Below are 13,675 nucleotides of genomic sequence, written 5' to 3' on the forward strand. Positions count from 1 at the left end.
GGGACGCTTTTTGGACGCCATGGACGTTTCTCAGTTTCCAGGCAGAAAGAACAGTAAAAATGCAGGCAGGGCGCCGGACAAAGCACTCGGGACAAAATGTATGTGAAATGGTTTGATACAGGAATGTTATACTATGTAATTTTAGTGAATGTCACTTTTTGTCATTTTCAAATTTCCCGCCAGTTCCGCCCCCCGTATGTCCCGACTTCGCAGGGGACGGAACCCAGATGACAGATGCCGGCATCGGCCGGAGGACATTACAGGGGACACTGCAGGAGGGACATTGTGGGAGCGCAGGACAAGGTAAGTGAAGAAGGGATCCCGGAGCAACGCTGCAGTGTATTCCCGAGTGTAGCTCGGGGTTACCGCTTGTGGTGCTGAAACTTTACCCCGAGCTACACTCGTGAATACCGCCAGGGAGGTTACCATGGACTGCATCACATCCAGTAAAGTATTAAAACAGTTTTGGAAGAAGGTCCAACACGTATGCCAGATTCTTTCCAGATTTCCGGCACTGTGGGAAAATGTTGCTGTGGTTGCGACAGATATGAAAAGAATCACTGCACTTCGCACATAAGCCAACTGGAGGTAATTAAGACCAACCCTGAGTTGGCATACGGAGAGACACCAGTGCTCAGAGTGGGGTATTTTGTGCCAGAAGGTTGTCATGAATTTACGCTTCTGGTTGCTAGAAAGCCATGGGCCGCTGGCTTCCTAGCAACCAACAGTCTCCATCCCAATTCACCTGCTGGTCAGGAGATTCTCCAGTCTGCTGCTCCAGTCTGCAGGTGACTCGAAACCGGGAGTCCAGGGTCCTGATCGTTAGTATGAGACCCGGTGCTCTTGGTGAGAGCCCGGTCTCTGTGTTGGGAGCATGCCGCAAGAGAGGTTTGCATATATGCGGCCCCACAGATAAAGACCCAGTTCCAATAGGCCGTATATATGCGTACGGTTGGTGGGAAGGGTTAAATTCATTGTCATTGAGAAGAATGCCCCTAGGTTGGTGGTCAGTAGGAAGAATGCTCCTTATATTGGTGGTCAGAACCAAAAGGTTAAAGTATAACTAAAGGCAAAACTTTTTTTTTTCTTACTTTTGATCAGAGTGGAGATGGATTAGAACCCCTGTCAGTTTCTATTGCTGTTTGTGCCCTCAGTATGGAGATTCATCCTCTCTATTTATCCTATTTTACCATTATCATTAAAAGTGAAAGAAAAAGAAAATTCCAAATATTGGGTTGTCCCTCATGGAATTCCCTTAAAGTGTTACTAAACCCAGGACCCTGCATTCACTATATCTGGTCTCCCCGGACCCTGCATTCACTATATCTGGTCTCCCCGGACCCTGCATTCACTATATCTGGTCTCCCCGGACCCTGCATTCACTATATCTGGTCTCCCAGGACCCTGCATTCACTATATCTGGTCTCCCCGGACCCTGCATTCACTATATCTGGTCTCCCCGGACCCTGCATTCACTATATCTGGTCTCCCCGGACCCTGCATTCCCTAAACCTGGTCTCCCCGGACCCTGCATTCCCTAAACCTGGTCTCCCCGGACCCTGCATTCCCTAAACCTGGTCTCCCCGGACCCCGCATTCACTATATCTGGTCTCCCCGGACCCCGCATTCACTATATCTTGGTCTCCCCGGACCCCACATTCACTATATCTGGTCTCTCCGGACCCTGCATTCACTATATCTGGTCTCCCACAGTACACAGAACATGGAAATGCAATTATTTTAGTAAATATAAACTGCTAAATCCTTTTTCTTATCAGCAGTTAGAGCAGTCTTTATCAGTGTCCAGCAGAGCACTGGCTAAAGCTTGTAGAAGGAGTTTTTATTTTGCTCTAGGAGGATGTAGAAAACCTCTAGCAATGCACACCACACTGAGCATGTGCAGGGTGACTCCACATGATATGTCTTATCAGGAGATAAGAGGGGGGCACTGGAAGAAGGGGAGGATCAGAGAAGACAGGATCAAACAGCATTTTTACACAATGCAAAGGATTAACCCCTTAGGTTCCACAGTGAGTATAACAAGCATTTTTTACTGTATATACAGACTGATTGTACTGTTGTGGGGTTAGTAACACATTTGCAGGGATTTCCTCTCCCTTCCTGTTGGCTATGGGACATGAAGTAAAGGGAACTCTCCCAAATGGGACACAGATGGCGAAAGAAAATCTGACTTGCTCTATCTAAAATGAAGGAAAGGAATAGTGCCCCATCATTAGTGTTAGTGGGAGGAATAGAGTTCCAAGGGCCAGATAAAGGCAAGCAAAGGGCCACATCTGGCCCTCAGGCTGCAGTTTGGAGACCACTGCGCTAGGGATTGAAATCTAGAACCGCAGGACCATAAATCCCTGGAAGCACTGTATTTCTGTGCATGGCTTTCAGTCTGTCAGATGTTTGACAAATCACTTTATTTCCCCAGGAGGGCAGAACTCAATTCCTCTTCAATAACCGTCCATAGATCATGACTTCCAGATAAATCTCTTCGTAGGTTTGTGGAAAATCCTCTGGTTTGGAAATTCCTCTTAGAAGTGAAACTGAAACTAAAAGCTGAGAACAGTCCTTGTCTCGTACACTTCCCGCTGATGTGCTGCTTTCTGGGAAACTGCTTGGGCTTCCTGATCTAACCTGGGATTTCAAAGGAAATCACGGCTCTCACATGTCCCTTATTTATAGGAACAGTCCCACTGTTACAGCCGAATCCGTCAGACCCTCATTCCTCCTACAATGACCTCATCTGGATCAGCTGTGGGTGTAGGATTATAACTTTTGTTTTTTTTTTTTCTATGGATGGACTTTTGTCTTTTTTCAGCCAGACTAACTATGTAACTGTATTTAGCTCTGACGTGTGTATATACTGTTTCAATTCGCTAGCTATTTACAGTCAGGTGCATAAAGATTGGGACATCGACACAATTCTAACATTTTTGGCTCTATACACCACCACAATGGATTTGAAATGAAACGAACAAGATGTGCTTTAACTGCAGACTAATTAATTTGAGGGTATTTACATCCAAATCAGGTGAACGGTGTAGGAATTACAACAGCCTGCATATGTGCCTCCCACTTGTTAAGGGACCAAAAGTAATGGGACAGAATAATAATCATAAATCAAACTTTCACTTTTTAATACTTGGTTGCAAATCCTTTGCAGTCAATTACAGCCTGAAGTCTGGAACGCATAGACATCACCAGACGCTGGGTTTCATCCCTGGTGATGCTCTGCCAGGCCTCTACTGCAACTGTCTTCAGTTCCTGCTTGTTCTTGGGGCATTTTCCCTTCAGTTTTGTCTTCAGCAAGTAAAATGCTCAATCGGATTCAGGTCAGGTGATTGACTTGGCCATTGCATAACATTCCACTTCTTTCCCTTAACCTCCCTGGCGGTATTCCCGAGTGTAGCTCGGGGTAACATTTCAGTACCAAAAGCGGTAACCCCGAGCTACACTCGGGAATACCATGCGGCGCTGCTCCGGCATGTGTTCTTCACTTACCTTACCCTGCGCTCCCACGATGTGTCCCCTGCAGCGTCCCCGGCCATCTCCTCCGGCCGATGCCGGCATCCGGCTTCTGTGTCCTGTCCCTGTGACGTCGGGACGTACGGGCGCCGCCGCCGCCGGCGGCGGGAAATTTAAAAATTTTAAAAAATGTAATTTTTTTTTTTACATTTTACACAGTAAAACATTGCTGTTTCAACCTATTTCACATACATATTGTCCCGAGTGCTTTGTCCGGCGCCCTGCCTGCATTTTGTCTGTTCTTTCTGCCTGGAAACTGAGAAATGTCCATGGCGTCCAAAAAGCGTCCCTTTAGGTCAAAAGCGGTTTAGATCAGCTAGAGAACAGCGATAGTAAATTAGAACCACTTGCAGAATTGAGGGATAATGATTCGTGGGGGAAATTCGTCATCAGACACTGAAAACGATTTTGCGACTGAGCTCAGCGATGTGCGAACTTGGCGCTCTATTTCACATTTCAGTGTTTTTGGTTTGATTATATTATTGAATTAAATTTTTTATTATTTTTCTATTATTTTTATGATTATTTATTAAATTATAATTTATGATTTTGTGTTTCAAATTTTATCATACCCGGGATGTTTACTAGACTCTTGTTCGGACAGATTTCAGTGAGTTTTTCCTAAAAATTACAGCCTGCAATAAAAAAAATACATATTTCCATGCAAAATAATGGTACCGCTTTCAGCACCAAAAATCTGAAATAATCATACTGCCATGGAGGTTAAAAAACTCTTTGGTTGCTTTTGCAGTATGCTTTGGGTCATTGTCCATCTGCACTGTGAAGCGTCCAATGAGTTCTGAAGCATTTGGCTGAATATGAGCAGATAATATTGCCTGAAACACTTCAGAATTCATCCTGCTGCTTTTGTCAGCAGTCACATCATCAATAAATACAAGAGAACCAGTTCCATTGGCAGCCATACATGCCCACGCCATGACACTACCACCACCATGCTTTACTGATGAGGTGGTATGCTTAGGATCATGAGCAGTTCCTTTCCTTCTCCATACTCTTCTCTTCCCATCACTCTGGTACAAGTTGATGTTGGTCTCATCTGTCCATAGGATGTTGTTCCAGAACTGTGAAGGCTTTTTTAGATGTCGTTTGGCAAACTCTAATCTGGCCTTCCTGTTTTTGAGGCTCACCAATGGTTTACATCTTGTGGTGAACCCTCTGTATTCACTCTGGTGAAGTCTTCTCTTGATTGGTGACTTTGACACACATACACCTAGCTCCTGGAGAGTGTTCTTGATCTGGCCAACTGTTGTGAAGGGTGTTTTCTTCACCAGGGAAAGAATTCTTCGGTCATCCACCACAGTTATTTTACTTGGTCTTCCGGGTCTTTTGGTGTTGCTGAGCTCACCGGTGCGTTCCTTCTTTTTAAGAATGTTCCAAACAGTTGTTTTGGCCACGCCTAATGTTTTTGCTATCTCTCTGATGGGTTTGTTTTGTTTTTTCAGCCTAATGATGGCTTGCTTCACTGATAGTGACAGCTCTTTGGATCTCATCTTGAGAGTTGACAGCAACAGATTCCAAATGCAAATAGCACACTTGAAATGAACTCTGGACCTTTTATCTGCTCATTGTAATTGGGATAATGAGAGAATAACACACCTGGCCATGGAACAGCTGAGAAGCCAATTGTCCCATTACTTTTGGTCCCTTAACAAGTGGGAGGCACATATGCAAACTTTTGTAATTCCTACACCGTTCACCTGATTTGGATGTAAATACCCTCAAATTAAAGCTGACAGTCTGCAGTTAAAGTACATCTTGTTTGTTTCATTTCAAATCCATTGTGGTGGTATATAGAGCCAAAAATGTTAGAATTGTGTCGATGTCCCAATAGTTATGGACCTGACTGTATATCTCACTAAACATTTCCTGCTTCCTTCATATCGTTGCGTTGGTTGTTTTAAAATTGAATATATAAAGGAAAAGTAATAGTGGAAAAAAGCTTCAGAGGTTTGAATGATCATTATCGTGTTTAAAGGTAAGTAGGAAGCCAAAATGTTTTTTTTTTTTTTCTGTCTGTGTCAAAATGAAAGCAAGAAACATTTTTGAAAAGCAAAGGAGAAATTTCCTCTTTAGCTGTCAGCTGGTCTGGAGTTCCCACTAGAATGTTTCTGCTAATGTGAGAACTCTTATGTTGGTTTTTCCCATACATATGTACTTTCCGGGAGACACTGCTCACCAGGAAAAGGAAAGAGAATAATTCTCATCAGCAAAAACCTAAAATGGGTTTTCTATTTCCTCATTCTATCCAAAGCTACAAAAAAAATGTCAGGTCTATTTATAAAAAATTCACAGTTCCATCTTGAAGGTATTGTTTAACGCTGATATCTAGGCGGTCCCTGGAAAATCATTGATTAATCTAAACCTGGACTTCTCCAGAGCCTCTCCCATCCTCTGGAACTCCCTACCACAGTATGTCCGGTCAGCCCCCACCCTGTCTGCCTTTAGGCAATCTTTGAAAACTCATTTATTCAGGGAAGCCTACCCCACCTCCACCTAAGAGCTGTACTTGAATCACCTCCACCAGATCATCCCCCGCAGATATCACCTTTTTGTATCACCTCCTCCTCCCTTTAGATTGTAAGCTCCACGAGCCGGGCCCTCCTATTCCTTCTGTACTGAAATGTATTGCAATTGTACTGTCTCCCTTATATTGTAAAGTGCTGCTGTTGGAGCTTTATAAATCCTGTATAATAATAATAATAACCCGTACGGCATACTAAAGCTGATCAAAGATGGATCGAATCTCGGCCACTTCAGCAGGGACCGGCCGAGATTCAAATTGTGTATGGGTAGGCTGATTGTACCCAAATCGATCCATTGATCGAATTGGGTACAACCAGCCTGTTGGATTTTTAGCATGCGATTACTACCGGCGGCCAGGGGCGGACTGACCATTTGAAACTCGGGCACTGCCCGGGGTCAGTAGGGGGCCCCATGAGATGCCCCTGGTACCTTTTTTTTCATAGGCTTTTTTGAGTTTGGGCAAGGACACAGGGGCCCCATGATCCTCTACTGCCCGGGGGCCCCATGAGTTGTCAGTCCGCCCCTGCCGGCGGCTACAGATACTAGCAGTAATCATTGTATTCTGAAGTGTGGAAAAGCTCTCCGTGCCCCCCTGCCAGCAGAATACAATAACGCTGCAGAAGGCAACCAATGCTGGAAGGGAAGAAATATCAATTAATGTATGGCTTGCCTAAGTGTCAGTTTCATTGCTGACCCATTATTATTATACAGGATTTATATAGCGCCAACAGTTTGCTCAGCACTTTACAATATAACGGGAGACAATACAGTTCAATACAAGAGGGATAGGAGGCCCTGATCCTTGGAGCTTACAATCTAGGAGGGAGGGGCTAGTGGTACAAAAGGTAATAACTGTGGGGGATGGACTGGTAGGAAGAGTAGAAGATTCCATTATTAGCTGAGGGCTGGATAGGCTTCCCTGAAGAGAGAGGTTTTCAGAGATCGCCTAAAAGTAAGTAGAGTAGGCGATAGTCTGATAAATTGGGGTAGAGAGTTCCAGAGGATGGGGGAAGCTCCTAGAAGGGCCTGATCCTTTTGAATAATCCCTGTAATGTGTCTAATATGTTTATATCCTATGATTGTCAGCACCATCTAGTGGCCATAATGTGGTGTTTTTTTGATTGCGGCATTTCAGGAAAATACCGCAGTATGGCCTCTATAGTAAGCTGACGATCATAGGAAAAAAATATATTAGACACATTAGCCGAGCAATTTTTTTTTTAATAAATAGACCATATTAATTTGACATTTGATCACAGGTTTGACATCAGAGTTCTTTGCCTAACAAACCTGTCCCAAGAGGTGTCCTTCTTTCCCAGAAAAGTTGGGATGTATGGACAGAGATAAAGGTTTTAAAGCTTTGATGGAATACTTGCAGGTCTGGAGTTGGTGTCGGGGGTGGTGGGCTGAAATGCAAATTATATTCTACTCATTCTAATAAGTGATGCTTTGTTTGCCTCTTTTTGAGCCATTAAAATTCTGTGGCTCAGTGATTTAGTATGCAACCAGACAACATTTGCTCAGGGTTGTTATATGCTGCTGATTGATATGCTGCAGCTGCTCAACAGATAGTATCCCCTGTCCTTTCTTCCATTATCCACCCTTTAAATTGCATTGCCACATCTCCTCTGATCAGTGTGGGAGGGGGGGGATTTCAATACAGTTGCTGGGCCACTTTTGTGGCATTACTTCCTCTTGTTATTGCACCAAATTCATGAAGCATTTGCAACACTGGGGGCAGGAGTTATCACTTGACTAGTCTATTTAGGAAATCCCGGTGATTGTACATACTTGCTCACTGGGATTTTTACTTTTGTAATGAAGAAAATGAAAAGTAAAACCCTTTTGTGTTTTTGTTTTGACCTTTTCTCACATGGTAAAAAGGAAACAAACAACCCCTTGCACTCTTACAGCAATTTGCTTTAGGTGAAATCACCAAGAACTCCATGACCTGAGATTAAAACCCCTACCCACTCTATGAAACAAACAAAAAAAATCCCCCAAAAAACAAGGTTTGGTTATAGATACTGTACAACTAATTCTATGGCCTCTCTTGGTATGGCCTGTCCTAAGGTAGCATTTTTCAAAGCAGTCTGAGAGCACAATCCAAGCCCTCAACAATCCGAGTTGGGTAAATCCAAGATATCCATTTATATACAAATCTGCTTCAGTTGTTAGGGAGAGGCAGAATCCACGAAGAACATTTACCTTCAAACCTCCGTTCAGGGAATATATTACATGGCCAATATCTGGGACCATCACACCTATATGAGCTTGTTGGACATCCCATTCCAAAATTATTAGCATATATAATTTGCTATAGAGTTGGGTCCCCTTTTGTGGATTGAACAGTCTCCACCCTCTAGGTAGGCATTCCACAAGAATTTGTGGTTGGGTGTTCTATAATTCCAAAATTATGGGCATTGATATGGAGTTGAGCCACTTTCATGGACTGAACAGTCTTCACTCTTCTGGGAGGACTTTCCACAAGAATTTGTGGTTGAGTGTTCCATAATTTAAAAATTATGGGTATTGTTATCGAGGTGGGTCTCCCTTTTTGGCTTGAACAATCTCCACTCCTCTGGGTAGGCTTTCCAAAAGAATTTGTGGTTGAGTATTCCATAATTCCAAAATTATGGTCACTGCTATAGAGTTGGGTCCCCTTTTGTGGATTGAACAGTCTTCACTCTTCCAAAAAGGCTTTTCACAAGAATTTGTAGTTGAGCTTTCCATAATTCCAAAGTTGTGGGCATTGCTATCGAGTTGCATCCCCTATGTGGATCAAACAGTCTTCACTCTTCTGGGAAGGCGTATTACAAGAATTTGTGGTTGAGTGTTCCATAATTCCAAAATTATGGGCATTGCTATGAAGTTGGGTTCCCCTTTCTGGATTGAACAGTCTTCACTATTCTGGGAATGCTTTCCACAAGAATTTATGGTTGAGTGTGATTGACACGGGTTTGTGGGAATTTGTACTCGTTCAGTCAAAAGGACATTTTTGAGGTCAGTACTGATGTTGGATAAGAGGACCTGGCTTGGAGTCCTGGCTTGGAGGACAATCAACTTCCTTTACCCCAAACTCATCAAACCAGGTCTTGGAGCTGGCTTTGTACACAGGGACAAGTCATGTTGGAATGGAAAATAGCCTTCACCACAAGGTTGGAGAAGCACAATATTCTACAATGTCTTGGTACACTCTAGCATTTACTAGAAACACCTGAACTTAATTTGATTTTGGAAGTGATTGTCCAATCAGCTCATATAAGGGTGATGGTCAGTTGTCAACGCACTTTGCACTATATAGTACATATCATATGTAATATAATATCATATAATGTTATAAAATGCAAATGGCACAGAACATTGGACAGTACCCTCAGTCACATATTGCAGCTCTTACCATGGACCTCCAGGCAGATTGTTCCAGAATTTGCTCCAGTTGGATAAACATTAAAGATACATTTAAAACACCCCTGATCTTCCAGGGTCACTGGGTTGATGGTGATGGTGGACACACTGAGTGTATCCACTGTGTGTTGCTCAGTCCGATTAGTGAAGTGTCCCAGTATCTTTTTTCCATAAATTTTGCTGCAGGTAGCCACCGGCCCGGTGAAGTTGCCCGTCTCCTTCTGCCATGTAATTTGGAAGATGTTTGGTCGGCTGGCCTGCAGCCTGCACTGGAGGGTCACATTGCCACCAACTGTCACTGCCTGCTTTTCCTTGCTGATCACCATGACCAAACCTTTAATAACAAAACACATAAAGCAATATCTACATCAACATCTACAATATGGATGGGTCCAAGGTTGGACAATCTATTCAAAGGCATGCAAGTCAGACATTTGGGACCCAGTTCATCAGCAGACGTTCAAAGAACATGAGTTTTCTTCTTAATGATGGACCCAAACACACAACATACAATTAACAACATTCAGGGTTCCCTGACCATCATTTAGAGAGATTAGAGCATAATGAAAAATCTACTTCACCGGTGACATGGGCTCCTGCATCTTATGGGCTCCTGCATCTTATAGGCTTCATTGAGGGGTGATTTACTAAAACGGGAGTCAAAAATCTCATGCAGCTCTGCATAGAAACTAATCAGCTTCCAGGTTTTATTGCCAATGCTGAACTGAACAAGCTGATTGGCTACCATGCACAGCTGCACCATAATCTCTCCACTGGTGTCCTATTGCCCAACGGATAAAATTCAAAACATTAACAATAACATATAAAGCCATTTATAACTCTGCCCCAAATTACATCAGAAATCCTGTCTCCAAATATCACCCAAACCTTACTCTCCGCTCCTCACAAGACTTCCTGCTCTCTAGCTCCCTTGTCTCCTCCTCCCATGCTTGTCTCCAGGACTTCTCCAGAGCTTCCCCCATCCTCTGGAACTCTCTACCCCAATTTATCAGACTATCGCCTACTCTGCTTACTTTTAGGTGATCTCTAAAAATCTCTTCAGGGAAGCCTATCCTGCCCTCAACTAATACTGGAATCTTCTACTCTTCCTACCAGTCCATCCCCCACAGTTACTACCTTTTTGTACCACTAGCCCCTCCCTCCTAAATTATAAGCTCCAAGGATCAGGGCCTTCCTATCCCTCTTGTATTGAACTGTATCGTTGCTGTATTGTCTCCCTTTATATTGTAAAGCGCTGAGCAAACTGTTGACGCTATATAAATCCTGTATAATATTAATAATCTGAGTGCTCCAGTCTTAGTAAATATCCCCAATTGAACCCTACAATCCATGGTCCTGCTGCGCACACATGTGATTGGCTGTGGTGGGATGCAAAGTATCACAGTATGCATGTGTCTTATTGCAATTCTTTTTTTCTGCACTCAGCAAAAATGCACAAGAATTCAGGTGCGCTCCTCTGAAAGCAGTACTAAACCCAAAAACAAAAATGTTACACCAATCTTTAAATGTGGCAACTGCATTAGTGTTCTTATTGTTTTAGACTTGTTTCTCCTTTAATTTTTACTATTTATTTTGCCAGTATAACAGTTCCTGTCTGAGCGTGTCTCCAACAGAGCAATAGAGCAACCCCTGGACAGCAGCACTGTCTTCCTTTGGAGAGGGTATTGTTAAATACACTGGCAGATTTAGATGGACTTCAGCTAACACTTTTTAAAAAGTTATAGCAACATTTTTTTTTTTCCTTTTGGGCTAAATGTTTTACATTAATAAATAATAGCTGATCATTGTAAGCACCCCTGCCAGTGGTAAATGGTTTGTCTCAACCATCCAACTGCCATTTTTGCTGGACAACTTGGTCTGGTAAAGAAAGTTGAAAACTAAAGACTTACTGAGAGAAGCGCTGAACTCTGCACCCTGTGCATAGCGCACCCCTGAAATCTGCACGCAGTGCGTAGCACATCACTGAGCTCTGCGGCCTGTGTGTATCACATCCCTGACATTTGCAGCCTATGCATAGAGCACCCCTGAACGCTGCAGCCTTTGCATAGAGCATCCCTGAGCACTGCACTCTGTGCGTAGCACGCGCCTAAACTCTGCACCTGGTGCGTAGTGCACCCCTGAGCTCTTCACCCTGTACCTATCGAATCCCTGAGCTCTGAAGCGTGTGCATATATCGCACCCCTGAACTCTGCATCCTGTGCATAGCGCACCCCTGAACTCTGCAGCCTGTGCATAGCGCACCCCTGAACTCTGCAGCCTGTGCATAGCTCACCCCTGAATGCTGCAGCCTGTGCATAGCTCACCCCTGAATGCTGCAGCCTGTGCATAGCTCACCCCTGAATGCTGCAGCCTGTGCATAGCTCACCCCTGAGCACTATACACTGTGCGTAGCACACACCTGAACTCTGCACCTGGTGCGTAGTGCACCACTGAACTCTGCACCTGTACATATCGAACCCCTGAGCTCTGAAGCCTGTGCGTATATCGCATCCCTGAACTCTGCAGCCTGTGCATAGTGCACCCCTGAACTCTGCAGCCTGTGCATAGTGCACCCCTGAACTCTGCAGCCTGTGCATAGTGCACCCCTGAACTCTGCAGCCTGTGCATAGTGCACCCCTGAACTCTGCAGCCTGTGCATAGTGCACCCCTGAACTCTGCAGCCTGTGCATAGCTCACCCCTCAGCACTATACACTGTGCGTAGCACACACCTGAACTCTGCACCTGTACATATCGAACCCCTGAGCTCTGAATCCTGTGCGTATATCGCATTCCTGAACTCTGCACCCTGTACATAGTGCACCCCTGAACTCTGCAGCCTGTGCATAGAGCGCCCCTGAACGCTGCAGCCTGTGCATAGAGCGCCCCTGAACGCTGCAGCCTGTGCATAGTGCACCCCTGAACACTGCACTTTGTGCGTAGCCCACGCCTGAACTCTGCATCCGGTGCCTAGTGCACCACTGAACTCTGCACCCTGTAAGTAGCGAACCCCTGAGCTCTGCAGCCTGTGTGTATCGCATCCCTGAACTCTGCAGCCTGTGTGTAGCTCACCTCTGAACTCTTCATCACGTACGTAGCACACCCCTGAACTCTGCACCCTGTGCATAGATCACCCCTGAACGTGGAACCCTATACACAGGGCACCCCTGAACTCTGGGTTGTATCTGTAGTGCAGCCCTGACCTCTGCACCCTGTGCACAGCACACTCCTGAATTGTGTAATCCCTGCTTTAATAATGCACTTTTAAGATCCTCTTATTGATAAGATGATAAGAGGATACAAATAAAAGAATAAACCACACTGCAACTCTCACCCGCAGGTAGGGGATGAGCTCCTGCACAGACAGTATTCTCTGACAAAAAAAAAAAAAGCCCTGACTAGCACATTTAAATACAGTTACACTAACAAATTGAAGCTGAGCTCCATCTAACACTTTATAAGCAGACAGCAAACAGTTTTGTACCTTTTGGGATAAAGGTTTTCCATAAATAAATAAAAGATGATTATTGGAAGCACCCCTGTCAATGGTAAATGGTTTGTCTCAACAGTCTAACTGCTACATTTTGTAGAAGAGCTTGTTCTATAAAAAAAAACAACAGGCTTACTGGCCAGATTACCAAGTGAACATTAAAGGAAAGAAAGCCTAAATAAGAAAACTAATGCAGTCATCACACCAAAGAATTGGTAAACTTCAATATATTAAGTGTGATTTCGGATTTAATATCACTTTATTCCTGCTCGGTGGTTGTAGGGGGACACAGAGCACGTTCTACTACCGTCTAACAATGAATGAATTTAACGACAACACCCTCCCCCAAAATCTTGCCACCACATTCATTGTCTATCCTCTTGATACCTTTGAACTCTGCATCCTGTGCATAGCGCACCCCTGAACTCTGCATCCTGTGCGTAGCGCACCCCTGAACTCTGCATCCTGTGCATAGCGCACCCCTGAACTCTGCATCCTGTGCGTAGCGCACCCCTGAACTCAGCATCCTGTGCGTAGCGCACCCCTGAACTCTGCATCCTGTGCGTAGCGCACCCCTGAACTCTGCATCCTGTGCGTAGCGCACCCCTGAACTCTGCATCCTGTGCGTAGCGCACCCCTGAACTCTGCATCCTGTGCGTAGCGCACCCCTGAACTCTGCATCCTGTGCGTAGCGCACCCCT

General features: G+C 44.5%; 1 protein-coding gene across 1 annotated transcript in view; it reads right to left on the reverse strand.

Moving 5' to 3' along the window:
* The window catches only part of LOC149450474 (OX-2 membrane glycoprotein-like), a 32,415-nt gene extending 19,804 nt beyond the window's left edge, over positions 1-12,611 (reverse strand). Inside the window, exons 1-2 of the mRNA XM_089691958.1 lie at positions 12,557-12,611; positions 9,479-9,820 (exon numbers count right to left, since the gene is read on the reverse strand). Of these exons, the coding sequence (XP_089548084.1) occupies positions 9,479-9,820; positions 12,557-12,611 (397 nt within the window). The remainder of the gene's footprint in view (positions 1-9,478; positions 9,821-12,556) is intronic.
* Between the last annotated feature and the right edge of the window lie 1,064 nt (positions 12,612-13,675).

This window comes from Staurois parvus, unplaced genomic scaffold, assembly GCF_062004578.1.
Source record: "Staurois parvus isolate SC_StPar_1 unplaced genomic scaffold, SC_StPar_1.0 ptg000574l, whole genome shotgun sequence".
NCBI classification, from domain to species: Eukaryota; Metazoa; Chordata; class Amphibia; order Anura; family Ranidae; genus Staurois; species Staurois parvus.